At 53.4% G+C, this 25,123-nt stretch overlaps 2 protein-coding genes across 2 annotated transcripts; both read right to left on the bottom strand.

Moving 5' to 3' along the window:
* Positions 1-639: 639 nt before the first annotated feature.
* Positions 640-8,854, bottom strand: LOC133341080 (reticulocalbin-1-like). The gene is given in 9 exon segments (XM_061549597.1): positions 640-2,110; positions 2,650-2,673; positions 2,675-2,826; positions 2,829-2,867; positions 3,581-3,641; positions 4,459-4,646; positions 5,029-5,222; positions 6,329-6,586; positions 8,725-8,854. Coding segments are annotated over 8 exon segments (1,020 nt in total). The 5' UTR covers positions 6,583-6,586; positions 8,725-8,854; the 3' UTR covers positions 640-2,002.
* A 2,453-nt stretch (positions 8,855-11,307) lies between these two features.
* On the bottom strand, positions 11,308-24,151 carry CWF19L1 (CWF19 like cell cycle control factor 1). The gene is made up of 13 exons (XM_061549339.1): positions 23,922-24,151; positions 22,389-22,473; positions 21,481-21,565; positions 20,867-20,968; positions 20,391-20,611; positions 18,986-19,104; positions 18,075-18,345; positions 17,486-17,618; positions 16,135-16,214; positions 14,955-15,164; positions 13,142-13,261; positions 12,346-12,443; positions 11,308-11,823 (listed from the first exon to the last, which is right to left on the bottom strand). Exons 1-13 carry the CDS (start codon positions 23,942-23,944, stop codon positions 11,679-11,681), a joined length of 1,692 nt encoding a protein of 563 aa, XP_061405323.1. The 5' UTR covers positions 23,945-24,151; the 3' UTR covers positions 11,308-11,678.
* Between the last annotated feature and the right edge of the window lie 972 nt (positions 24,152-25,123).

Genomic DNA, 25,123 nt, shown 5'->3' with positions numbered 1-25,123 from the left:
AGATAAAATCCAAGTTAGCCACTAAACACTACTGGGATGCAATACGTTACACTGCGGGGAGCTCTTGTGTCATCTAGAAATAAGAATCAGATTCATTGTAAAGTTATCCTACCAACATTAACTATATATATGTGTATGGTCCAAACCGACCGACATTTGCATTGTGACGTCTAGACACGTCGCTATCGGGTCGCCACGGTGGCTAGGAGATGTTCACTACCTCGCCGGGTCTACAGGAGGTCGTGGGCTCGGTCCTGCTGTATATGTGGAGTTTGCGTGTCTCTCTCATCATCATCACGGTGGCTAGGAGATGTTCACTACCTCGCCGGGTCTACAGGAGGTCGTGGGCTCGGTCCTGCTGTATATGTGGAGTTTGCGTGTCTCTCTCATCATCATCACGGTGGCTAGGAGATGTTCACTACCTCGCCTGGTCTACAGGAGGTCGTGGGCTCGGTCCTGCTGTATATGTGGAGTTTGCGTCTCTCTCATCATCATCACGGTGGCTAGGAGATGTTCACTACCTCGCCTGGTCTACAGGAGGTCGTGGGCTCGATCTCGATCCTGAAACCTGCTGCTGTATCTTTGAAGCCTTGTTGCAATCTGAGTCTCTTCATTCTCACTGAGGCGCATTTACCCCCCCCCCCCCCCCCCCCCGGCTGCCGAGATTGCAAATGCATCCTGCTGTTCTCTGGCAGTGGTTCCCAGTGGTTCCCAATCCGGTCGGTGGACCACCCGGTGGTCTGTGGCTGGCCATGGGAAGTGGTTTCCAAATCTGTGAGGAGATTGTATAAACATATTTATATTCCTCACAACACCGGATTTTGTTACTGCACGCTTGCAAAAAATGTGAGGGTTGCCACAGTTCTGCGGATCCACAAAGGTCGGAATCCACCGGTCAAATACTCAGCCTCCTGAGAGTAACGTACCGCACAAGAAGCGATTATTTCTTGTCAAAGAAGCAGCGGCATGCAATAACTTACGCAAACAAAACCACGACCCCACCACTCCGTGCGCGAAACTTCCTCACCTCGCACAAAGTCGCTACGTGGACAGGACTGCCACGATATCAGTTCTCAATACGATACAATATACGGTGCTCTTTGAGGATGTAACCATCATGGCAATATCTCTTTAGCACAAGAACAGTTGTGTTTTGCATTACCATCTTGTTATTGTGCTTTACTGTATGTACATCCGGTACGGACCCAGATGACTTAAAAAGTTCATCGGCTGCAGTTGGCTGAACATAAGCCAGTCACAATTATTCTCATCAATGTAACTTCACAATATACGATGCTTATAAAGCACATTCTGTGAGTTACACGAGAAATATTTAAATGAAATATAAACATCGTGTCATGAAACCGCCATGCCATCAATCACTCTGAAAAATTATTGTAAAGCACTTTGAATGGATCGTCACTATGTAGAACTTTAACAACTGTGCTCATTAAGTTGTAAATCCCTCGTGAAGAATGACATCCGTAAACAAATGTAAAATGACCTAACGATGATCCTGATACGAGATTTAGCAACAATGATATGATAGTCATGAACGTTACATGGTACGATATATATTGTAGTATCGCTCATATTGTGACAACCCTATACATTACGAGACAAGACGCGTCCGTACGCTTTGCCGCATGGCTGACCTAGGGTGTAACAAAAAATCTCTCTGGGTGAAGGCGACGTTGAATTTCTTCTCGTTTAGTGCCACCGATTTATTCAAAGCTACCACCCACGAGCCGAGCCGGATGTTTTTCACACGGGAGAGATTTTTCACGGCACTATTCACGCGTTCAGAGGCTGGCGTGGCTCCTGCTGTTGCTGCTGTTGCTGCTTCCACTACAGAAAAGCGCGGCAACCTCCGCCCGCCACATGCCGATTGCCTCGGGCTGGAAGCGTCGGCGATGGGCGGATGAAGCCAGTGGGGTCAGAGAGCAGAGGAGCGGTGGTGAGTGAAGCGGCGAGGAGGGGGGCGGGAGGGCGCCCCCCACCGCTAAAGTTCGTCGTGGTGCTTGTTGAGGTCTTCGCCGTAATTGGTCGCCTGGCTGCCCACAAACAGGCTCCAGGCCTCCAGGATCTCCTCCTTCGTCAACTTCCCATCCTGCCCCACAGCACAACAACAACAACAAAATGGAATGAGGGAGACCGCAAGACGGGTGGGATAAGATGGTGAGCGCACTGGACTTGCGATCCTGAGGTCGCCAGTTCGATTCTCTCTTCCGTGGGGATATTTGCTGAGCACGGTTGGCTACGTATGGCGCTAAAGAAGTTCAACATACATACAACCAAAAGTTTCTCAAATTCCCCCCCCCCCCATCTCTGTCGATCCAGCAGTATAAAAGTAAACGCCGCCGTTGGTGGATCGGCAGGTCACGTCTGGCCTGCGTGGAGGATCTGGGGAGGAGCTCCCCCATGAGGAGGAGCTCCCCCATGAGGGAGCTCCCCCATGAGGAGGAGCTCCCCCATGAGGAGGAGCTCCCCCATGAGGAGGAGCTCCCCAGAGCTCCGTACAGCTGAGGCCTTCCCCGCCAGCAGCGGCGCAAAGCCACAAGTTGCAGCGCCGCGCATTTGACCTTCACGCCCGCGCAGGCGCCTGCGTGCTGCCAACGAGCGAGCGTGCGAAGCGTGCCCCACGCGTACCCGGTTGCGATCGGCCTCGTAGACTGAGGTGCCGCGCCTCGGCCTCCGCGTGGTTGTAGTCGGGCGGCGGCAGCACCCAGCGGCGCACCTCGTCGTAGCTCAGCTTGCCGTCGCGGTCCGTGTCGCGGAAGTCGGTGAACTGGTGGCGCTCCGTCTGTACCCACTCGGGCTCGGGCTCCCGGGGGACAGGGCCTCCCCGCCCCGGCCCATGATGTCACCTGCCGGAGGGGGGGGGGGGTGAAGCGATGGGGAGCGGTCGGTGAAGAGAGATGTGTGTGTAGAGACAGGTACGTATTTGTGTGTGGTGTGTGATGTGTGGGGTGTGTGGTAGTGTAGTGGTTAGCGCGCTGCACTACGAATCCGGCGAGCCGAGTTCGACTCCCACGCATGGCCAACACCAGCGATGATTACCTCAACCGGTCTTGGGCCTCCCCTAGGTCGACTCAGCCTCAAATTAGTACCTGGTGCGGTGTGTAAAATATCAGCACTGGGGAGACAAAGGCGGTCGGGCGTGGTTGCTGGCCACCCACCCCCTTCGTGTGCTTTACTGGCCTTCATAAGTCCTGCTCACTAACTGCACTTGCCCCAACAGTCTGTTACAGGCTATACGGGGGACCTTTGTCTTGTATGAGTGGCGGCGTAGTGGTTAGCGCGCTGCGCTACGAAGCTGGCGATCCGGGTTCGAGTCACGCTCACGGCCAACACCAGCGACGATTATCTGAATCTGGAGTAGTGCCGGTGAACCACCCCCTCACGTGCCGTGCCGGCCTTCATCGGTGCCACTCGCTGCTGAGCACACTTACCAATGTACTCACTTACCAATGTACTCACTTACCAATGTACCCACTTACCAATGTACACACTTACCAATGTACTCACTTACCAATGTACACACTTACCAATGTACACACTTACCAATGTACTCACTTACCAATGTACTCGTCCAAGCTGATGGCACCATCGCCGTCCTTGTCCAGGTCCTCCATTGTCTCCTGATAAGACAGTGACACAGCCACTCATTTCTCCAGGGTCTCCCGATGCGACAGTCAACCGCAGGTGCACACATGTATGACGTCTGTGGCCTCAAGGTGCACATGGCCTGGCACAAGCGTTGTGGTGACGTCACCGCCACTTAGTGGCGAATGGCGGTTGTTGTTGTTGACGTCTGTTATATGGTGGGAGTTTGCATGTCTCTCGCCCTGCGGTTGTGTGGATTTTTTCTGCAGGTCCTCCGGTTTTTAAGAGTCGCATGTCTAGAGTATGTGGCTGCTATCAATTTACACGCGATGAACCACTTTGCTGGGCTATCATTTGTGGCCAAGTCGCTTCTGAAAAAGAGCTACATACAGTAGCTCTAGTGGGCCCTACCTGGTAAAATAAAAAATATATAGAGTATGTGTGCGGGAGCACACGCATCCACGTGTGTGTGTGCAGTGTAGCAGTAAGGGTGCTGCGCTACGAACCCGGCGACCTGCGTTCGATTCCCGCTCATGGCCGACTCCTGCCTCAAGTGAGTAGCTGGTGTAGCGGTGTGTGTAAACATCGCCACCGGGGAGACAAAGACGGCCGGGCGTGGTTCTGGCCACCCACTCCCTCGTGCGCCGTGCCGGCCTTCGTAGGTGCTACTCGCTAACAGCACTTGCCCCAACAGTCTGTTCAGGCCTTTGTATGTTGAACTTCTTTCGCACTGTACATAGCCAACCGTACTAATCAGAGGTTCGGCTGTATACGTGTGAATGCGCGTGTGTGCGCGCGCACGTACGTGCGAGTGTATGTGCGTGTATGTACACCCCCCCCCCCCCCCCCCACCATGACAACGACGCTCTCCATGTGCGTGAAGTCCTCGGGGTGCATGAAGGCCGTGAGCTCCTCCACCGTGGCCGCCATGTCCCCGTCGCGGTCGGCCACGCGGAACCGGCGCTCGTCGCGCTGCAGCATGTGGCGGTAGGTGGCCAGGTCGCCCTCCTGCACGTGGAACAGCGCCGCGCCCTCCGGGTCTACGCGCGAGAGAGAACGGCACGGCAGCTGAGCGACCGGCGGCGGCCGCGTGGTCTCCTTGTGTCGCACAATCGCTGAACGTCGACTCTTTTCGCCGTAGCCACCGCATCCGGATTCATCTGTCCGTTCCTCTCGGATGCTCTCGTGGGCATCCTAGAGTGGCAGTAAGATGCTCACACGGGCATCCTACTGCCACTCTAAGGATGATCACGTGGGCATCCTACTGACACTCTAGGATGATCACGTGGGCATCCTTCCACCCCCCCGCCCAATCCCCACGCCCCCCCTCCCCCCCATTGCCCTCTACGAATCAGTTTCAGCATCACACAAAAACCCCTCCCACGCACGCGGACGTGGGGCAGAGCGCCGCCGGGCTGTTACCCAGGGTGTTGCCGTAGGAGGTGTTGCGGTATTCCTGCCAGGACACGAGGCCGTCCCCGTTGACGTCGTACTCCCGGTGGCGCTGGCCGGCGCGCTCGCCCGCGTGCCGCGTGTGCGTGTGCTCGATCCACGCGCGCAGCTCCGCGCCCGTCACGAAGCCGTCGCCGTTGCTGTCCACGCGCCCCACGATGTTCCTGCCGCCGCGCAAGACGCGTTCGTACGCTCATTCCTTCGTACGTTCATTCGTTCGTGTGTTCGTACGTTCATTCCTTCATATGTTCATTCCTTCGTACGTTCATTAATTCATTCGTTTGTACTGTTCATTCGTTTGTGCGTTTGCACGTTCATTCGTTCGTGCATTGCGGTTTGAATTTATCCGGGGCATACGGCACACAAATGGCAAAGATAAAAACCTAAAACTTGTATTTGACCAGGTAGGAACTACAATATAGGTGTTTTGGGTTAGGTCGCGTAAATATAAATGTGTCGATAAACCCGCCACCACCCGACACAGCCAATTAGTAAGTAAACAGAACGTGCCAATTCGTAACTCGTACAGCACACCGGTGTGTTGGAGAGTAAACTCACAACATTTACAATTCAAGTTTTATGCTTCGCCAGTAGTTACAGGTAAGGCCCACTGAGCTATGTAGCTCATCTTTTTAGAAGCGACCTGAGCGCGTGTTTAATTCTGGAGGGAAAGACCAGAGGACCCGGATGACAATCCACGTGACCATGGGGAGAGAAAGAGAGACACGCAACTCCAAGTGAACTTATACATGTTGTTTTCCTTCGAACTGCACCCCCGATTAACACGGTTGGCTACGTATGGTGCGAAATGATGGCTACGTACAGCAATGGATACCAATTGTAATTTATATACATTCATGAACCCCACCCTCCTTCACACGTGAACTGCTCACAAGTGACGTCATCACATCTATCCCTCTATTTAAGGAACGAAACAGGAGGATTTCTCCACAAATCTGGCTGTTGATGCTACTTGCTACTTGTAATTACAGGCGAAACGTCGTGCTCAGATTGTAAACGTTGTGGATTTGCTCTCCAACGCACCGGTGCGCTGTACTAGTAACGAATTGGCACGTTCTGTTCACATGACAAACATTACCAACTGGCTGTCGGGTGGTGGCGGGTTTAACGACAATTTATACTTACGCGATCTAACCCCAAAAAAATCCCCTATACTCTATTACGGCGCGAAAAAAGTTCAACATACACACACAGCAGGCATGGTCAGGGGTCGGGGGAGGGGGTGGGGGGTCTGGACCCCGCGGGTTACCCCAAGCGGTGGCGGCTCTCGTCGGGCGTGAGCTGGTCGAAGGTGCGCGCCTCCTCCACGCCCAGGAACGCCTCGTGGTCGTACTGCAGGCCGTGCACCACGTCGCTGTCCAGCGGCCGCTCCCCCAGGGACTGCTCGCGCCGTGACAGCTTCTCCAGCGCCGGCACCGCCAGCGCCGCCGGCGGGGCCAGCGTGGCCAGGAGGCACGCGGCGGCGAGGGCGGCGAGGGTGGCGGGGATGGGCAGTCGCGCCATCGTGCTGCCGCGAGACGAGAATCGGAATCCGTGATGGAGGTTGTTTGGGATGAAAATCGGAATCCGTGATGGAGGTTGTTTGGGATGAGAATCGGAATCCGTGATGGAGGTTTTTTGGGATGAGAATCGGAATCCGTGATGGAGGTTTTTTGGGATGAGAATCGGAATCCGTGATGGAGGTTTTTTGGGATGAGAATCGGAATCCGTGGAGGTTTTTTGGGATGCAACTCTGGCCTGGTGATGCCGGTTGTAATTGCTGGCGAAACGTCGTACTCAGATTGTGAATGTTGTGGATTTGCTCTCCAACACACCGGTGTTGCTGTAGTAGTACACTACACTATACACTACACAACTATATACTACACTACTATACACTACACTATACACTAGTGCTGTACTAGTGACGAATTGGCACGTTCTGTTGACGTGACACTAAACCTTACTAGTTGGCTGTGCCGGGTGGTGGCGGGTTTAACGACACATTTATATATTTACGCGATCTAAACAAAAACCCTCTATTATGGATACTATTGGTCGCGAAATCCTACGTGTTAAAGACTTAGACTGGAGCGCACCTAGCCTGGCACAAGCAATGAAGCTATTTTTCACACCCTGGCATCTGGAGTTCCCACCTGGTTAAACACAATAAAATATTTGTTTTATTTTACCCGGTAAGGCCCCACTGAGCTGTGCAACTCATTTTTTCGAAGCGACCAGGACACCACAGATGGCAGCCCAACGAGAAGCGGCTCATCGCCATCACCGGATGCAGTGAACGCAGCGAAAAGAGACCACGTTCAGTGAGGGTCAGCACGAAGAGACCACGTCAGCTCATTCCGTTTACTTATTTATTCTGATGAGGTCCACTGAGCTAAAGAAGCTCTTTTTGCGTCCCACAGAGACACAGCGGGAACAAACCTCGACCACTGGGGGCTCGCACAAACGCAGTTGTGGTCCCAAACGCGTTCCACTCGCACGCACGAAGCCACGTGGGCGACAGGGCAGGTCGCCAGGGGCCGCTGTGGTGACACTCGCAAGCAGGCGATTGCCCCCCCCCTTGCCGCGATGATATTGTTTGGATCATCCCACGCTTACATAACATACTTTTTCTTTCTTTTTAACAATAATGTCTAATAGTGTATTGTATTACATTGCTGTTTTATCTTTTTTTACCTTTTCTTGTTTCATTGTATGTAATGGCAGAGAATAGGGATTAAAAAAGTTCAACCATAACCACAATCATATACACAGAAATCTATTTTATAGCAATATATTGGAGGGGGGGGCATTTTGAGCATATTTGAATATTGGGGGGAACGGCACGTGTCCCCCCCCAATGTATATTATAATTACGGCTTTGCCACACACTGTGGCCAAGCAGGATGAGCGGCGTTTGTTTCAATCCGCCCGGCGACCGTCTCGCTCCCCGCGCCCTCGGCTGCCGCCAGCGGGGAGATTGCCCCCGACTTGCATCAGCAGAAGCCACCGACGACGCACCAACAACTTCGCCCCCATGGGACTTTCCCGATGGGTGGGGGGGGAGCTGGAGGGCGAATTCGCCGCCGTCGGCAAAGATCTGACGGCGAAGAGCGACGCTCACGACAACAAAGACAAAGTGGCCCCCCCCGCTCCAGGTGTAGCCTCAACGGACTGTCGGGGCAAGTGCTCGCCACTCGCGAGCAGCACCGATGATGGGCGGGTGGCCACTACCACGTCCGGCCGCCTTTGTCTCCCCCGTGGCGATGCAAACACGCCGCACCAGGCACTGTACTCATTTGAGGCCGAGTCGACCGAGGGGATGCCCAGGACCGGTTCAAGATAATCGAGTTTGTAGCGCGGCGCGCTCACCGCTCCGCAACAAGAACAAGAAACAGGCGCAGCGTAGCCAGCCGCCAAGTGTTGGCGACTTCACCGCAGCGCTGGTGCCAGGCTACGTGCACACTCCGTGGCCGCGGTAAAGTGTCGAAGAGGCTCGCCGCTGGCTGGCGAGGGGGTGCCACGCGTGGGCTTCAGTGGCTACCGAGACGACTCGGAGTGGTGCGCCAAACGTCGCCTCTCTCACCTCTCTCGCTCGTCTCTCACCCCTCTCTCTCGCCTCTCTCACCTCTCTCACCCCTCTCGCTCGTCTCCCGTCTCTCTCACCTCTCGTCTCTCGCTCGAGTCCGATCCGTCCGAGATCACGCGGCCTCCGCTCTCTCGCACGCACGCAGCGGGCAACTCCGCCGCGGATTTTGCCTCCTCGGCACCACCCCCCACCACCCCCCAACACCACCACCCCCCCACCACCCCCACCACCCCCACCACCCCCTCCCTCTCTCTCTCTCGCGGCCACCGCGGCTCGGTTCGGAATTTTAGGAATCGCGGTGCAACCAATCGGAGAGCTTCGTCTCAAACGGGGCCCCCCCGCACCCCACAGCCCCCATCCCCCGCGAGAGACGAAGGGGGAATGCGCCACGTTGCAAGGCAGTCGCCCGGTCTGGCCGGAGCCGCACAACTTGAAAGGAGCCATGCGGTTTTACAATGCACGTGGGTCGCGCTCCCAACGAACTAAAAAAAATTCGTCTCGGCGAAGTTTGCCGAGTTATTGGCGATTTTTCTTCTCAGAGGCGACCTTGGCCACGCGTGATGATCGCTTATCGAAGTGGCTACTCTCGTCGATAACGCGCCTTGTTCCTAAATGTGGAGGGTGGGAGGCAAAAGCGGAGGGGACCCCCCCCGAGAAAACTCCACGCGACCGCCGCGGGCAGAGAGAGAGAGAACACGCGGATTTACAAATATACAACAGGCATCGTCAGGGTCGGGGATCGAACCAAGGCGAAGGAGATAACGTCTCCTCGCCACCGCGGCAGAATATGCAGCGTCTGTTAAGTTACTTGGGTGGGAGCGGTGGCGTGGTGGGGAGCTCATTGTGCTGTGAGCCCAGCGACCCGAAGCAATAGACGAGTGCTCTTCACTCTTTTTCAGAGGGGGGTGGGTGCCACTGTCGCCGATACGACATCGTCAGTGTTGATGAGGGCTGCCGCCACATTTGAAACCATTGTTGGGTTTGACAGCAGCACGATGATGATGGGGTGGTGTTGTCACTGTGTCTTGTCGGGGGCCGCCAGTGGCCCGCGGGCCTTGCAGCGAAGGACGCAGCTCCACGGGGTTCCAGGCCACGTCTCACCCCAATGGCCACGTGATATCTCAACTGGTCCTTGGCACCGCCTTCAACCAACGTACGCCGAGCAGCAGCCCAATGCAGTATGGTCAAACTACGCTTGGGAACGCAAGGCGTGGCCCACACGCACTGGCGTTACATCACATTTCACTTGTCCTGCACGTGTCTCCTCACGATCCATGCCGCATAGCCCGCAAGGTGTCCCACTGCACATCTCTGAATTTGTTTGCACTTTCCTCTGCCACGTGTAAAGTTAGAACGTCATCTCACTGTGGGGCAAGGCAACATCTGCTCCAATTGACAACTGTTGCGATGGAAAAAAATCTAACATGGTGATAACACATTTTTTGTAAAAATGGCTACATCTTGATAAGAAATATTTAATTGGTGACTAGATTATGCTGTCGTGTGTGTCGTAGCTGTTCCATAGCACGGCTTCATTGTCATTGCAGCCGAGTGCAATCTCTTGAGCGAGCACGAACACCACGTGCGTGTACACATGCCTGTTGCCAATCCATCAGCAGGACGCGGGCTTCGAGCTGGGCCGCGGATCGTGGCGGCTGCACGACCATACTTCACCACGCCGGTCAGTGGGGCGCTGGCGCAGGCAGGTTCCCTCGTTCTTCGGCAACTCGATGTGCGGAATTTTGCTTCCACGGACAACTTTTCGGAACCATGTTCCGTATATCGAGGGGAATGGATTGTGGCATCTGCTGCTGCCCAACACACACACAGCCCGCACGCACGATGACAACCCGTCCGAGAAGCACTATGCAGGGTCAACCGGGCGGAGCTGATGAGACCTGGTGAGAGCGCGCGGTCCCCACGTGAACTGGTCACAGGCATCATACGACATCGTCATGTCAACACCACGGAGAATTTGGCTGCTATACATTTCCACGTGATAAGCCACTGAAATGAGCTACCATTTGTGATAGCCAGGTCGCTTCTGAAAAGGAGCTACAGAGCTCAGGTCTTAAGTGGTAAAATAAAAATAATAGCTTCGCTATAGAGTATTTGGCTGACATTAATTAGCACGTGATAAGTTACTTCGGTGCGCTATCATTTGTGATAGCCAGGTGGCTTCTGAAAAAGAGCTACATAGCTCAGTGGGTCTTACCTGGTAAAATACAATATCATCCATAATACAGGATTTTGGGTTAGAACACGTAAATATATAAATGCGTCGTTCAAACCGCCACCACCCGACACAGCCAACTAGTAAGGGTTGTCACGGAAACAGAACGTGCCAATTCGTCACTAGTACAGCACTAACCGGGGTGTTGGGAGAGCCAAGCCACAACATTTACAATCTGAGCCAGATGTGGCTGTCGCCTGATGAAGCTCGTTGTAAACACAAAGAACTCAAGATGGTCAATGTTGGGGCTGGGCTCTCCGGCACACCCGTGTGCTGTACTCATGTCAGGGATCTGTGAGCCACCCTCGCGCACACGCCCCACGCAGACAGGAAATCTCCGCACTCAGTATAACACGCACCAATCACACGCACGGGAATACACGAGACGGGGGTCAAGGGTTAAAGGGCACCGACGTCACCTGGACCAGGCGTGCGAGACGTGGATGTGTATTGGGAACGAGGGCGGCGATGGAGGGGTTAAAATACAAATAGTTTAGCAAATAGTTTAAAACACGGATAAAACAATGTCAATGAGGTTATAAAAACATTTATTGTTGACACCTAAATTTTTTGTATTGCTTTTTAAATGTTAATCCGTTTTACTTTCCAACAGGTTTGCGATGGAGCAGCCGATGATTCGACCCGCCGGTAGCGGGAGAGAAAATAAAATTCCGATTTTTCGCGAGCACACTGAACAACAACCGGCAACACGGATATTACCACCCACACTCCCCCCCACGCCTCTCCTGCCGTCCCCATGGACAATCGCAGGTGTCGCAGAGGGAGCTGCATCCCTTCCTACTCCAGGAGAGAGAAGTCGAACGGCTGGAAATCCTTGCGGAACTCCTTGGCCATGCCCTCCTCCTCTTCGCGGGAACTCTTGCACGCACGCCAGTCACCGCGATCCGGCATGTTCAGGATGGCTTCACTGGCCAGCACCTCCCTGCGGCACACACAGCGGAATCAAGACACTCCCCGAGAACACAAAACCCTCTATGGTGTTAAAAAAATGTTGTTACGTTATGTTGAACTTCTTTCACACCGTACGTAGCCAACTGTGCTAACCTCACTTGCAATGTTCCGTTTTCGTAGTTTTTTTCCATCTCGTTTATAAAGTTGTGTTCGTCCCACTGACCAAGCTGTACCGAGAGCATTTCATTAATTTCTCTGTCAAGTAAGCGATAAATGCACGCGATCCTACGCGTGTATCGAAACGATTAAACCGCTGCAGCGTTACTTGCCAAACGGGGGGTTCAGTGAGACGTCACCCGACTATATCTTAAGAGGAAAATCACTCGATCTCGTGGGGAGTGATACGTTCACGCAATATACATGTCTGAGAACCGACCGCTTTATGTCGTTGAACGTACGTGACGTTGAACTTCTTTCGCGCCGTACTCGTAAAAAAATGTAGCCCGAAGCTCCGAGGTGTTAAGGTGGTGGAGAGAGTTGTGCGGGAATTCACCTTCCGAACTGCAGCGGGAAGCGGGACTTGATGCGCTGGAACAATTTCTCCCCGTTGTCAAACTCCGCGTAGAAGTACGGCGTTCCCGGCTCGACGATCTGCCCCGCTCGCACAACGAGCACGCGCACAGTTATCGCTCAGCCTCAAACCCCCGAACCACATCCACATGTTGACGAAACCAATCGCATGACGCTGGCATCCGTCACCTGCTCGCCCCGTCGTTCTCAACGGAGCCTTGGTGAAGTATGTGTGCCTGAAAGTTAGACGAGAAGAAATGCTCGCCAACACGTCAATATGGACATTTGACTGGGGTGGGGGCTAGGGGTGTGTGTGAGTGTACTTAGTGAGTGTACTTAGTGAGTGTACTTAGAGAGTGTACTTAGTGAGTGTACGTAGTGAGTGTACTTAGTGAGTGTTATTTCCCTCGTCTGTTATGCAGGAGGCCGTGGGTTCCATCCCGACCCCGACGCCTGCTGCTGTATACTTGGAGTTTGTGGTGTCTCTCTCTCTCCGTGGTCGCGTAGATTTCTCTCTGGGTGCTCCGGTTTTTCCCTCCACATTTAGAAATCGACGTACTTTCCGCGTGTGTTTGGCTGCTATAAACTTTCACGCGATGATCGAGCCATCACTAACGATAGCCAGGTCATTTTTGGTGAAACAGCGCCAAAGCTCACCTTTACCTGGTTTATAAAATAGTTTTTGACGAGGGGAGGGAGGAGAGTCAATCATCGCATGCTTAATGACCTCCCCTACGGAGTGAAGCGGTCACTTCCACGACTGCGCCCACACGGTTCACCTGCTTCAGTTCGCTCCGCTCGGGCAACTCCAGGAGCTCCATCTGGTTCTCGGCTCCCTGCTGCACGAACACCTCCTTGATCTCGTCCGTGCTGCAGCGCTGCTCCGGGACGCCCACCACCTGCACATGCGGCACACAATGACAACAACAACAACAACAGACGCAGTGCGGGAGAAAATTTCAGTTCTAATGATAATAATGATGATGGAGCCTTTTTGTCAGCCCACAGTTCACCAAAGGTTAGTGTAGTAAACTAAAATGAAAACCACAGTCAAAGGCAGGTTCTCAGCAGAGTCTATAAACTATCAAACAAATTCTAAATTATTTCTATTTTACCAGGTAAGGCCCACTCAGCTATGAAGCTCTTTTTCCGAAACGACCTGCCCACAAATGATAGCACAACGAATTCGGGTTATCACGTGGACATTTATAGCAGTTAAACTCAAAATATATAGTCATCAGGGTCGGGATAGAACCCACTACCTCCTATATACCAGGCGAGGTAGTTAACATCTCGCCACCGTAGTCTGGCACTGGTATGGCGCTTATCAATCCCGAGATGCGCGGTGAACCCGGTTGTCACGATCGCGAATCGCATTCGAGCGAGAACGGGAGAGGGTTTTTTTGTGCATCATCGGGGCGGTTGGGCCCCTCAGTCGTTGGAGATCGTCACAAGCCACGGGGTGCAACCCTCGCGAGGCATCGGACTTAAACTAACGAGAGTAAAACGGCGCTTACGCCGCTGGGTCTCGCCAGCGGGCGAGTGTGGCGCCGCCGTGGCGAAGGAGCTGCCGCTGGCTCCGAACGACGGCTCCGGACGGTTCACGGCGGACGCTCGTTAAATCTGCGTGGTGACCGCACGCCCAGACTGTGGCTCAGCAGGCTCGGCGAAGAGATGGTCAACCACGACGCAGTGCTCCCGCTGCTGTTGTTACTGTTGTTATTATTGTTGTTGTTGGTGTTATTATTCACCTGTGGGCAGACTGTCCTATTTTGCTGAGCATAAGCCATCATCACGCAAACTCCGGCCGTCATTCTCGTAGCAGCGGCGGCTCTTTTGGCTAAGCCATCGCACAAAGACGGTCGTCATCGCATCATCGCGAGCTTTCAGATGCGCTTCTGCGGCCGTCTGGAACGCTTTGCATTCCGATATTAGGATGCCACTGGGAGCTGTGTACTTCGAAGTCTAGATTGAAAACTAATTTCTTTATAACTGCTTTGTCTTTAGTTTCTTGTCCTCCCCCACATCTCCACTCAGGTGCACATCTTCCTGTTCCCCGAACACCCACACACCCAAAGACAAAGATCCCCCTTATAGCCTTAACGAACTGTTGAGGCAAGTGCTGTTAGCGAGCACCTATGAAGGCCGGCACGGCACACAAGCGGGTGGGTGGCCAGTGGCGATGATTACACACCGCACCAGGTACTCATTTGAGGCTGAGTCGACCTAGGGGAGGGCCCGAGGACCGGTTCAGATAATCGCCACTAGTGTTGGCTGTGAGCGGGAATCGAACTCGGGTCGCTGGGTTTCGTAGTGCAACGCGTCAACCCTCTACGCTGCTGCTCAAAAGACACACACACCATTATAGAGGTTTTTGGGTTAGACTGCATAATTGTGTCATTAAACCCGCCACCACCCGACACAGGCCTCCTGTTAAACTGACACGCACCACACACACAAGCACGTACCTATCTACACGCGCATATCTCTCCGCCAACTGCTCCCCGTCGCTTTACCCACCTACACGACCACTCCACCACCGCTCCCCACACACCCGCCCACCCGCCCACAGACAGACTAGCGGGCACGCACCTGCAGCTGCAGGTGCATCGAGCGGTAGTTGCGCTCGAAGACGACGCAGCGCTGGCGCCGCGCCGAGTGAAACCGCCGCAGGGCGTCGAGGTAGCTGCGCATTTCGACGGCCGCCTCCTCGGGCAGGTCGACCGTGCTGGCGTGGTGCGCCACGGGCGCCACCAGCACGTGGTCCCGCGCCAGGCCGCCCTTGGCGAGCGCCACGTACACCTGCGGGCGTCGCCCCGCCCCCGCCGGCGGGCGCAAACGGCAACGGGGCCGAAGGGGGGGGGGGTGTGGGGGGGCAGGGAGGGGAACGTCGGCGCGTCAAATCAATCGCGAGGGACTCTCCGCTGGATTTCTTGTCGCTTGTGCCGGGGGGGAGGAAAAAGGAAAATAAATAAAAAACATCACCCACTTTTTTTTTTCTTCTTGGTTCTTTCGGTAAAGTCACCGAGTCGATTGAGAGGAGCCCTGGGATCGCTTCAGATAATCGGCAATGATGTAACAAGGCTCCCACAAGGCCGTGCAGAAGGGCACGTGGCACAGTGTGCCGCCAGCTATCATAGATGCGCTACGCATCTCTTGCGTGTTCTAAGATTCAACGGCGAACGGGACAACCACCCTGCAACTTGTAGACGTCTCGGAACGGTGAAAGGGTCAATTTATCATTTATTAACTAATGGCAACTTGCCAATTGCAGGTGATATTGTTTTGCAAGGCATGTGAGGTCACCGGCATTGTCCGAGTGGCAGGGGGAGCAAGTGTCTACGTGTGTGTGCGTGTGTGGAGGCTCGTGAAGTACGCTACTGCGCAGTTGGAAGGAGTCACCCTCCAGCAACAATGGAGGGCAGAGGAGCGACGCTCACAACAACGAGCAGAGCGCCGAGTGGCTAAAGCACAGCAAGTTGGCACAGTAGGGGGCACAGGTGGTGCATCAGCCAGTCATCTCGGTCAGCTCGGTCAGTCGACCAGTGGCACCTGGGTCTGCCCCGTGACCTCCTGCCAGCGGGCTTTCGACACTTCACGTGGCCTCAAGGTGCACTTGGCCTGGCACAAGCATCGTGGTGACGTCACCGCCACTTAGTGGCGAATGGCGGTTGTTGTTGTTGTGTGAGATTGTGTGCGTGCGTGAGAGTGTGTGCGTGCGTGTGTGTGCGTGTGTGAGAGTGTGTGAGAGTGTGTGTGTGCGCGTACTCACGTGCGTGCCGATACTAACGACCAGGTGCTTCTCCACATCTGGGCTGGCCAGGCAGAACCAACACGGTCCCGTCGGCTGAGCTGCAACACAAAATAAAATCAAGAGTAATGATAACGGGAATTCAACGACGCAGAAAACTTGCACTGCGTTAATAACGGAAACACGATCGGAAACTTACACTTCTATGTTTCAGAAAAGCAATGCTGCCCTCAACACAACCGCGTAGCCTCTCACACTTGTTGTGCACGGCGGCTGCCCATCCATGCTCCATCCAGGCTCAACCCTGCTTTGGCTTCAGGTCCATACGCGTACAGCCATGTCAATATGGGCAAAAAAATGTTGTTTGTGTTTCTCCCCTGTGATGGGACTTTGAAGGATAAACATTGTTATTTATAAGGGGCACGGGGTGACCAATAAGGTCTCAATTGGTCTGTAATAAGGTAGGCATTGGTATAAGGGTTGACAAGATCGGATCAGGGACATTCCAGGGATATTAAATGCAGGCAATTTTAATCAAATAATAAAACAAATAAAAAACATTCAAATGTTTGTAATTATGGTTATTTATGCAGAAATGATTCACTGATCGTCAAGACTCTTTTTACAAATAAATAACTATTTAATCTTGATTTGAAGCTTTCGTGACTGCAGGAATCCATACTCTTTGGTTCTTTCGGTAAAGTCACGTAGGTAGAAAAATAAAATAAAAAATAATATATCAATATAACTATTTGTATTTTACCAGGTAAGCCACCCTGAGCTGTATAGCTCTTTTTTAGAAGGGACCTGACAACAAAAGATGTCTCAACAACATGTCCTTTTACGTGGAAATTCAAAGCGGCCAAATACTCTCAACGCGTGTTTCTAAATGGGGAGGGAAAAACCGAAGGACCCGGAGAAAAATCCATGCGACCACGGGGAGAGACTGCAAACTCCAAATATACAGCAGCAGGCGTCAGGGTCGTTATCAAACCCACGACATTCTGCATACCAGGCGAGGTAGTGAACATCGCCTAGCCACCGATGGTGCCCACTACGGAGGGTCCTGCCAATTATTCACAGTAGGGGGGCGATGTCAAGTTATTTGTGGGAAATTTTCCAGCATTGGGATGTATGGCCAATACCAGTGACGTCGTGTGGTTTCATGTTGAGCTATGCGAGAAAACCAGAGACCGGAGGAAACTCATGTAGAACAGGGGGGGGGGGAGAACACATGGAAAAGGTGGCCGGGTCTAGAACCGTAACCTGGTGCACGCGTCCCTCCTTCCTCGCCGTAAGACAACAGAAGAGTCGTCACACCACGCCTTTCCCCCACGACAATCCGCCGGTGTTCGCCGTGGCTTTCACGCACGTGGTTTTCGCGGGAGCTTGGCATCGTGGGCGGGCATGTGTCCCCCGCCGGGGCCGTCGGACCTCCGCTTGCGATCCCTCCCGTGATTCGGCGGCGGGCGGGCGAGGTCGAAGAAAAACTGCTGCGCCGTTTCCTGAAAGAAGATGCGCTCGGCGCTTTTTCTTGACCGCGGAGAGAACGCGCGCGCGCAGCCCGATTCCATTCAAAAATGTCACCGACGTGTTTAGTATACTTCGGATTATTTGGATGCCAAATATGCTTCCACGTGATAAGCCACTTCCGTTGGGCTATCATTTGCGGCCAGGTCCAACCCCCCGTCCCCCCCTTGTCCAGCGGGGGATAAAAACACTTTAACGTCGACAAAGAACGTTGAACAATCCGGTGCCAGGTTGGTCATGGTGGAATTCATACCCAAGTGGCAGGGGCTGTAAGTTTTAGCCTTTCGTTCGTGCACGTTTGTACGTACGTACGTTGAACTTCTTTCGCACCGTACGTAGCCAACCGTGCTAATCGGAGGTGTGGTCAACTGATGGCACGCGCGCACACACGCGCGCGTTCTCATGAGGTGGGTGCGGAGTCGACGTTTCACCTCGCCCTGCATTGTCGCTTGGGAGGACGGTGGCTGGTGCTGAGGTCGCTGCTGCTGCTGCTGCCGCTGCTGCTGCTGCTTTGCCGTCGACTTGGCAAAGGGGTTCTCGGTGACGTCGGGAGGCTGGCGGACCAGCTCGGCGGGCTCCAACTGGCACATGGGCGCCGCCGTGAAGGCGTACAGGTACTTGCGCTTGGCGGCGTTGCCCACGGGCGCCAGCGCGATGAAGCGCGTCACGTGGCGCGCTCCCTCCAGGAGCACTCGGTGATTCCTGTGACAGACGGCCACGCCGACAGGAAAAAGACGGCGCCGGCTGCTACGGCTGAGAACTCCCAGTTTAAATCGAGGAGCGCGGCTGAAACCCAGAGTCAAAGCCAGGTGTTCAGGGGATTCTATAAACTATAAAAAACTTTTATATTCTTGGTTCTTTCGGTAAAGTCACGTAGATACACGACGACCGCTTGTATTGCGATCAAAACGTCGTGGTTTTTGTTTTTTATTTAAAAATTTTATTCTATCTACGCGACTTTACCGAAAGAACCAAGAATTTGAATTCCTGCAATCACGAAAGTTTTAAGTCAAAAATATAAAAACTTTATTTATTTTACCAGGTAAGGCCCACTGAGCAGTACAGCTCTTTTTCAGAAGTGACATGGCCACAAATGATCGCTCAACAAAGTGGCTTATCATGTGGAAATGTAAAGCAGCCAAATACTCGAAACGCACGTTGATTCTAAAATGTGGAGAGAAACACCAGAGGACCCGGAGAAAAATCCACGCGATCATGACCTCCTGCATACCAGGCGAGGTAGTTTACATCTTGCCACCATGGTGCCCGATGTCACCTCTCCCCACCCACCCATGCTCCCTGACCCACTCCCCCCCCCATGCCCTCCCGCCTCCGCCCACACCTGAAGGGCAGCCTCTCGTAGTGCACCCCCTCCAAGCCGGCAAAGTGGTAGCGCGGCTTGAGGCAGCGGCACAGGTCGGCCACGGCTTGCGAGCCGCGGCAGGCCACCTCCGCGTCCTCCTGCAGAGAGAGAGCGAGAGAGACAACGCGGCCGCTGGGCTAGAGCAGGGGTCGGCAACATGCGGCTACGGAGCCGCACGCGGTGGCTCTTTAAGGAGTGCAGTGCGGCTCGTGAAATTCGGAAAAAAATGGCTCTTCTTGTTATTTTTGTTGCTGACCGCCTGACCATGGAAGTCCACTTCACCATGGGAGTCCAACTCATTATGGCAGTCCAGTTCACCATGGGAGTTCAGTTCACCATGGCAGTCCAGTTCACCATGGGAGTCCAGTTCACCATGGGAGTCCAGTTCACCATGGCAGTCCAGTTCACCATGGCAGTCCAGTTCATTATGGCAATCCAGTTCACCATGGCAGTCCAGTTCATTATGGCAGTCCAGTTCATTATGGCAGTCCAGTTCATTATGGCAATCCAGTTCACCATGGCAGTCCAGTTCATTATGGCAGTCCAGTTCATTATGGCAGTCCAGTTCATTATGGCAGTCCAGTTCATTATGGCAATCCAGTTCACCATGGCAGTCCAGTTCATTATGGCAGTTCAGTTCACCATGGGAGTCCAGTTTACCATGGGAGTCCAGTTTACCATGGGCAGGAGTCGATAGGCGGTCGTAGATACGAGCTGTGGTTGTTACTGTGGGGGCCTTACTTACTATAAGAAAGGTCGGAAAAGCAGGAGGGGGGGGGGTCGCAAGTCGAGCCGTCGTAGGTCGGGGGTCACCTGCACCGAGTCGCATGAAGGGCCCCCCCCCTCCCTCCAGCAGCGATTGTGCAAACGGTTGAAGTTTGGCCGGTACTGTGATTTAAAGGGGCGCCACGGTGGTTAGGAGATGTTAACTACCTCGCCTGGTATACAGGAGGTCGTGGGTTCGATCCAGACCCTGACGCGTGCTGTATATTTGGAGTTTGCGTGTTCTCTCTCCACGTGGTTGAGTGGATTTTTCTCCGGCTCCTCTGGTTTTCTCCTCCACATTCAAAATCCATGTCACGCGTTTCGAGCAATTGGCTGCTTCCATGAATTTCCCCGTCATGATGATGATAGGCCGCCACTTCGTTGAGCTTTCGTTTGCGACGGTTAGGTCGGTTCTAAAAAAGAGCTATATAGCTCAGTGAGCCTCACCAGGTAAAATAAAAAATAGCGTGGTTTGTTTTGTGAATTAAATTTAAATAAAATGTAAATGAAATGAGAGCCTAAACGAAATAAAAATGTCATAAATAAAATGTTAATTAAATTCAAAAAATAAATTTGCTAATAACATTTTCATTTATTTTAAAACCGTCAAGCTCCTCACCGGCTTGTTGCCGTACTGGGTGACGCCGGCGGGCCACGGCGACGTGAGGAGGATGTCGACGCCGCGGAACTTGGCGTCCGAGATGAGGGGCTCGGTGAGCGAGACAACGTCGCGGCGCGAAAACGTGTGGGACGGGCCCGCCGCCGCCCCCGCCGAAGCCTCCACACCACTCAGGTAAGCCATCTGCAGGCCAGAAGCGCCCGTGAACACCCCCTTGCGGCCTGCAGAGGTGGGGGGGGGGATGCTGTAGGGTATTTACGTGTGTGTTGAACTTCTTTCGCGCCCTACGTAGCCAATCGTGCTAATTGGAGGTGCGGGGGAAGGACAACAAAACTAAACAAAAAGCAGTTCTAAAGAAATGAGTTTACAATCAACACCGCCACCGTCATCATCACCACTATCATTATCACCACCACCGCCGCCACTCATCACCGCCACGGGTGATAACACAATTAAAACACACAGAAGTAACGTACCCAAGTAGGTGATATTTTCAGCCAGTTCCATCCCATCAACCTCCGGGAAGTACTTGGCAGTGGATTGGTCGTTTGCTCCAAGGATGTACGTGTGAATTGGGGCTGGAACACAATCATCACAAATAATTCTCAACACCTGGAACCACAGATATGTGGCTACAGAGACACTTTTACAGCTTGACACTCGATCCCTATTCTGTTCGTATGCAACGGGGTCACACGGCCCTGTTCAATCCTAGCAATCAGGTCCAATCATAAACAGGTGCTTCATCGAAATTCTTGGTTCTTTCGGTAAAGTCACGTAGATAGAAAATAAAACTCATTTTAAAAAAATGTATTATTTTTATTTTAAAATAATTAAATAAAATAGCAAAAAACAAAACATCTCTACGTGACTTTACCGAAAGAACCAAGAATATGAATTCCTGCAGTCACGAAAATTTTAATTCAGGTGCTTTATTATTTAATGTCACCGATATAATTGGATTGTAACTAACAGCTCACAATGTGCTAAATGTAAAGCTCACACTGTCATGTTTTACACATCTTTCCAAGTCTCTGTTTTAATCGATGAAGTGTCACACGCTGGTGTTAAACGAGCGTTACAGGCATACCTTTCTTGTCCCCATTCTTATAGGGCTCCCATTCTTGCTCCGCTTCGGCCGATGCTCCAAAGAAAGACCCCACGCACAGCAGCAACTGCAAAGGAACGGGGTACCGATCAGAAAACGCAATTAGAAACCTCGACCTCCAATGCAATACGAAGACTCAATCCGCTACCTTTCACCTGCACCATTCAATGAGACGTAACACCCGAGTTGGAACTTGAGGTGCCTTCGCCGAAGTCCGGGTGAGAATGTGGCAGAATGTTAAGTGCTGTCGATGTGGTTCGGACAAACATATCGGCGGGGGTGGAGGGGAAAGAGTGACACAAGACGGGCGCTGTTTGAGCGGTCTCCGCGAGTCCGGCGACCACGGGGGAAGACCTCAGGGAAAATGGTGACTCGGGGTGCGGTAACGTCCACCTGAATACCTCGCCGCCCGGTATGCAGGAGGTCGTGGGTGCCATCCCTGAACCTGACGACGCCCGCTGCTATATATTTGGAATTCGCTGTGTCTCTCCCCTCGTGGTCGCGTGAATTTTTGTCCGGGTCCTCCAGTTTTTTCCCCTCCACATTTAGAATCAACGTCACGCGTTTAGAGTGTTTGGCTGCAAAACATTTCTACGTGATAAGCCACTTCGATGAGCTTTCGTTTGTGGCCACGTCGCTTCTGAAAAAGAGCTACACAGCTCAGCGAGGCCTTACCTGGTGAAATAGAAATAGCGGGATGATAAAGCAGTAATGATCACGCTTCCACCGTGGCTTCACGGCGTCGTATTGAATGGCACTGGACTGCATCTTCTCTCCGCGGGAGAAAAATAAATGCCGAATGCATCTTCCTTTAGGAAGCGTTCAGGAGTCTTAGGCTCTAGCGAATCTACTCGCGCCCGGGCTCGTTACCGCCCCGGCGTGCGACTCACGTCGAAGTCGCCGCTCTTCTTCTGCACCGTTCTCACTCTGCCGTAGAGCGTGTCGATCCTGCCGTTGACGTCTCCGCACGCCAGGCTGCAACAACACAACAACACACAGAGCGTGTCCACGTCTCGCAACATTTCGCGCGCCTCCGATTAGCACGGTCGGCTACGTACGGCGCGAAATAAGTTATATACTAAAACTATTTTTTATTTGACCAGGTAAAGCCCACTCTTAAGCTACGTAGCTTTTTCTAAAGAGACTTGGTCATAAATGATAGCTCAACGATTCATCACGTGGAAATATATAGCAGCCAAGTCACCCACAAAGACAAATATCCCCCGTAGAGCCTACACAGACTGCAGGGGCAAGTGCTGTTAGCGAGCACTATTAAGGCCGGCACACTACACGAGGGGTGGGTGGCCAGAACCACGCCCGGCCGCCTTTGTCTCCCCCGTGGCGATGTTTGATGGGACGTTGTTTAAGTCGTTAATTGTGAAATTTCGGTCACAGTTCCTATGATCATTGTTACATTGCTTATGGCTTTATTTTGGTGATTTCGAAAACTTTTTTGGTTTGGCCATTTTTGTTTGTTGTAGTACGGAGTTAGAATGATGGCTTTAATCTAAGTTGTCTTGTGGTTGTTGTTTGACTTGCATCCCACTGGGATTTTTGCACACAGCGTTGGTGTACGGTGCTTTTTCTGGAAGATTTTTAGCAGTTTTTTCCTGGATTTTTCTGTTTGCACTTAGTCACTTCAAGATGTTTTCTTGGTCATGTTTTTGTTTGTTGCGGTTACACCCGATTCCAGAGGCGAATGGCTCACAGGGCTGTACCTAATAAATGAAACTGAAACACACCGCCGCACGAGGTACACTCATATGACCCGTTTGTTGTCCTCACGTTCTGACCCCGTGCCACCTGATTGGGACATTTCGGGGAAAAAAGCTTCATAGCTTATCGGATTCCTCCCGCAGTCTAAATATTCAGATTATAATCACCACCACCGCCACCACCAACAGGCCAATCCGCCAAAACCACTAACACCACCCCACCGCCACCACCACCAACATCACCACCACCACTCCACCGCCACCACCACTAACACCACCCCACCACCACCCCCAACTCCACCGCCACCACCTCACCGCCACCCCACCGCTACCACTAACACCACCTCACCACCGCCACCACCAACACCACTAACACCACCACCACCGCCACCACCACCACCACCACCCCACCGCCACCACTAACACCACCACCTCACCAACACCACCACCACCACCACCCCCACCACCAACACCTCCACCACCTCACCACCACTAACACCACCACCACCACCCCCACCACCACCACCTCACCCCCACCACCACCTCACCACCACCACCTCACCACCACCACCACCAGCACCACTCCCACCTCACCACCACCTCACCACCACCAACACCACCTCACCACCACCACCACCCCCACCACCGCCGCCTTCACGCGAAGCGAGGCGAGGCCCGCACGAGGCGGCGAGGAGTGAGTGAACTCACATCCTGAGGGGCTTCTCTGGCATCGTGCGGCGATGGTGGGAGACGCGTGGTGAGTCTCGTTCGGCGACGACGAGCGGCGATGTCGATGAAGAGGAGGATGAGGACGAGGAGGATGAGGAGGAGGATGAGGAGGAGGAGGACGAGGGGAGAACTCGCGGCAGCACCGAGGGCGCGAACTCGGCCACCCACGCACCCCTCAGCGCCGACTCTGGCGAAGGCGGCGCAGCCGCGATGACGTCACCGCGGCGATGGAGCGAGGACAGCGTGCGGCAGGGTGACGTCATCGCGACGATTGTTTTAACACCAACAACAAAATACGTGACGTCATTAAAAAAGGGCACGAGGGAGGGGGGGGCGGTGGCGTCACCGCGATGATGTTTCACAACGATTAAAACATGTGACGTTGTTGGAAAAGGCGTGGGATGGTGACGTCATCGCGACGATTTATTACATTTAAAACACGTCATCAGAAGAAGCACGGGGCGGCGACGTCATCGCGACGATGTGTAACCAAAATTTGACGTCATCAGAATAGGTATGGGGAGATGACGTCACCTGCGGCGATTGTAGACTGGAGAAATCCGATGAGCTATGAAGCACTTTTTTTTTCTTACAGATGTCCATCCAGTAGGGGCGGTTGAGAAAGTTTATGCCAGGCTAGGCGCACTGTTAGGCTGTGAAGTGAAGTTGTGGAACGCTACCCGCTGCTGCTGCTGCTAGGAGGAAGAGGGCACGGGATAGACCCAGGTGATGTGGGTTGGCATGTGCCAGGCTAGGTGCACGAGGTCACGCGACAAACCCAGGTGCTGTGGGTTGGCATGTGCCAGGCTAGGTGCACAAGGCCACGGGACAGACCCAGGTGCTGTGGATTGGCATGTGCCAGGCTAGGTGCACGAGGTCACGGGACAGACCCAGGTGCTGTGGGTTGGCATGTGCCAGGCTAGGTGCACGAGGTCACGCGACAGACCCAGGTGCTGTGGGTTGGCATGTGCCAGGCTAGGTGCACGAGGTCACGCGACAGACCCAGGTGCTATGGGTTGGCATGTGCCAGGCTAGGTGCACGAGGCCACGGGACAGACCCAGGTGCTGTGGTTGGCATGTGCCAGGCTATGTGCACGAGGTCACGGGACAGACCCAGGTGCTGTGGTTGGCATGTGCCAGGCTAGGTGCACGAGGTCACGGGACAGACCCAGGTGCTGTGG

This window comes from Lethenteron reissneri, chromosome 2 (genome assembly GCF_015708825.2).
Source record: "Lethenteron reissneri isolate LAM-NWPU_2019-01 chromosome 2, ASM1570882v1, whole genome shotgun sequence".
Lineage (NCBI taxonomy): Eukaryota > Metazoa > Chordata > Hyperoartia > Petromyzontiformes > Petromyzontidae > Lethenteron > Lethenteron reissneri.
Note: the sequence above shows the minus strand (reverse complement) of the source record. Positions and strands in the feature narration are given on the sequence as shown.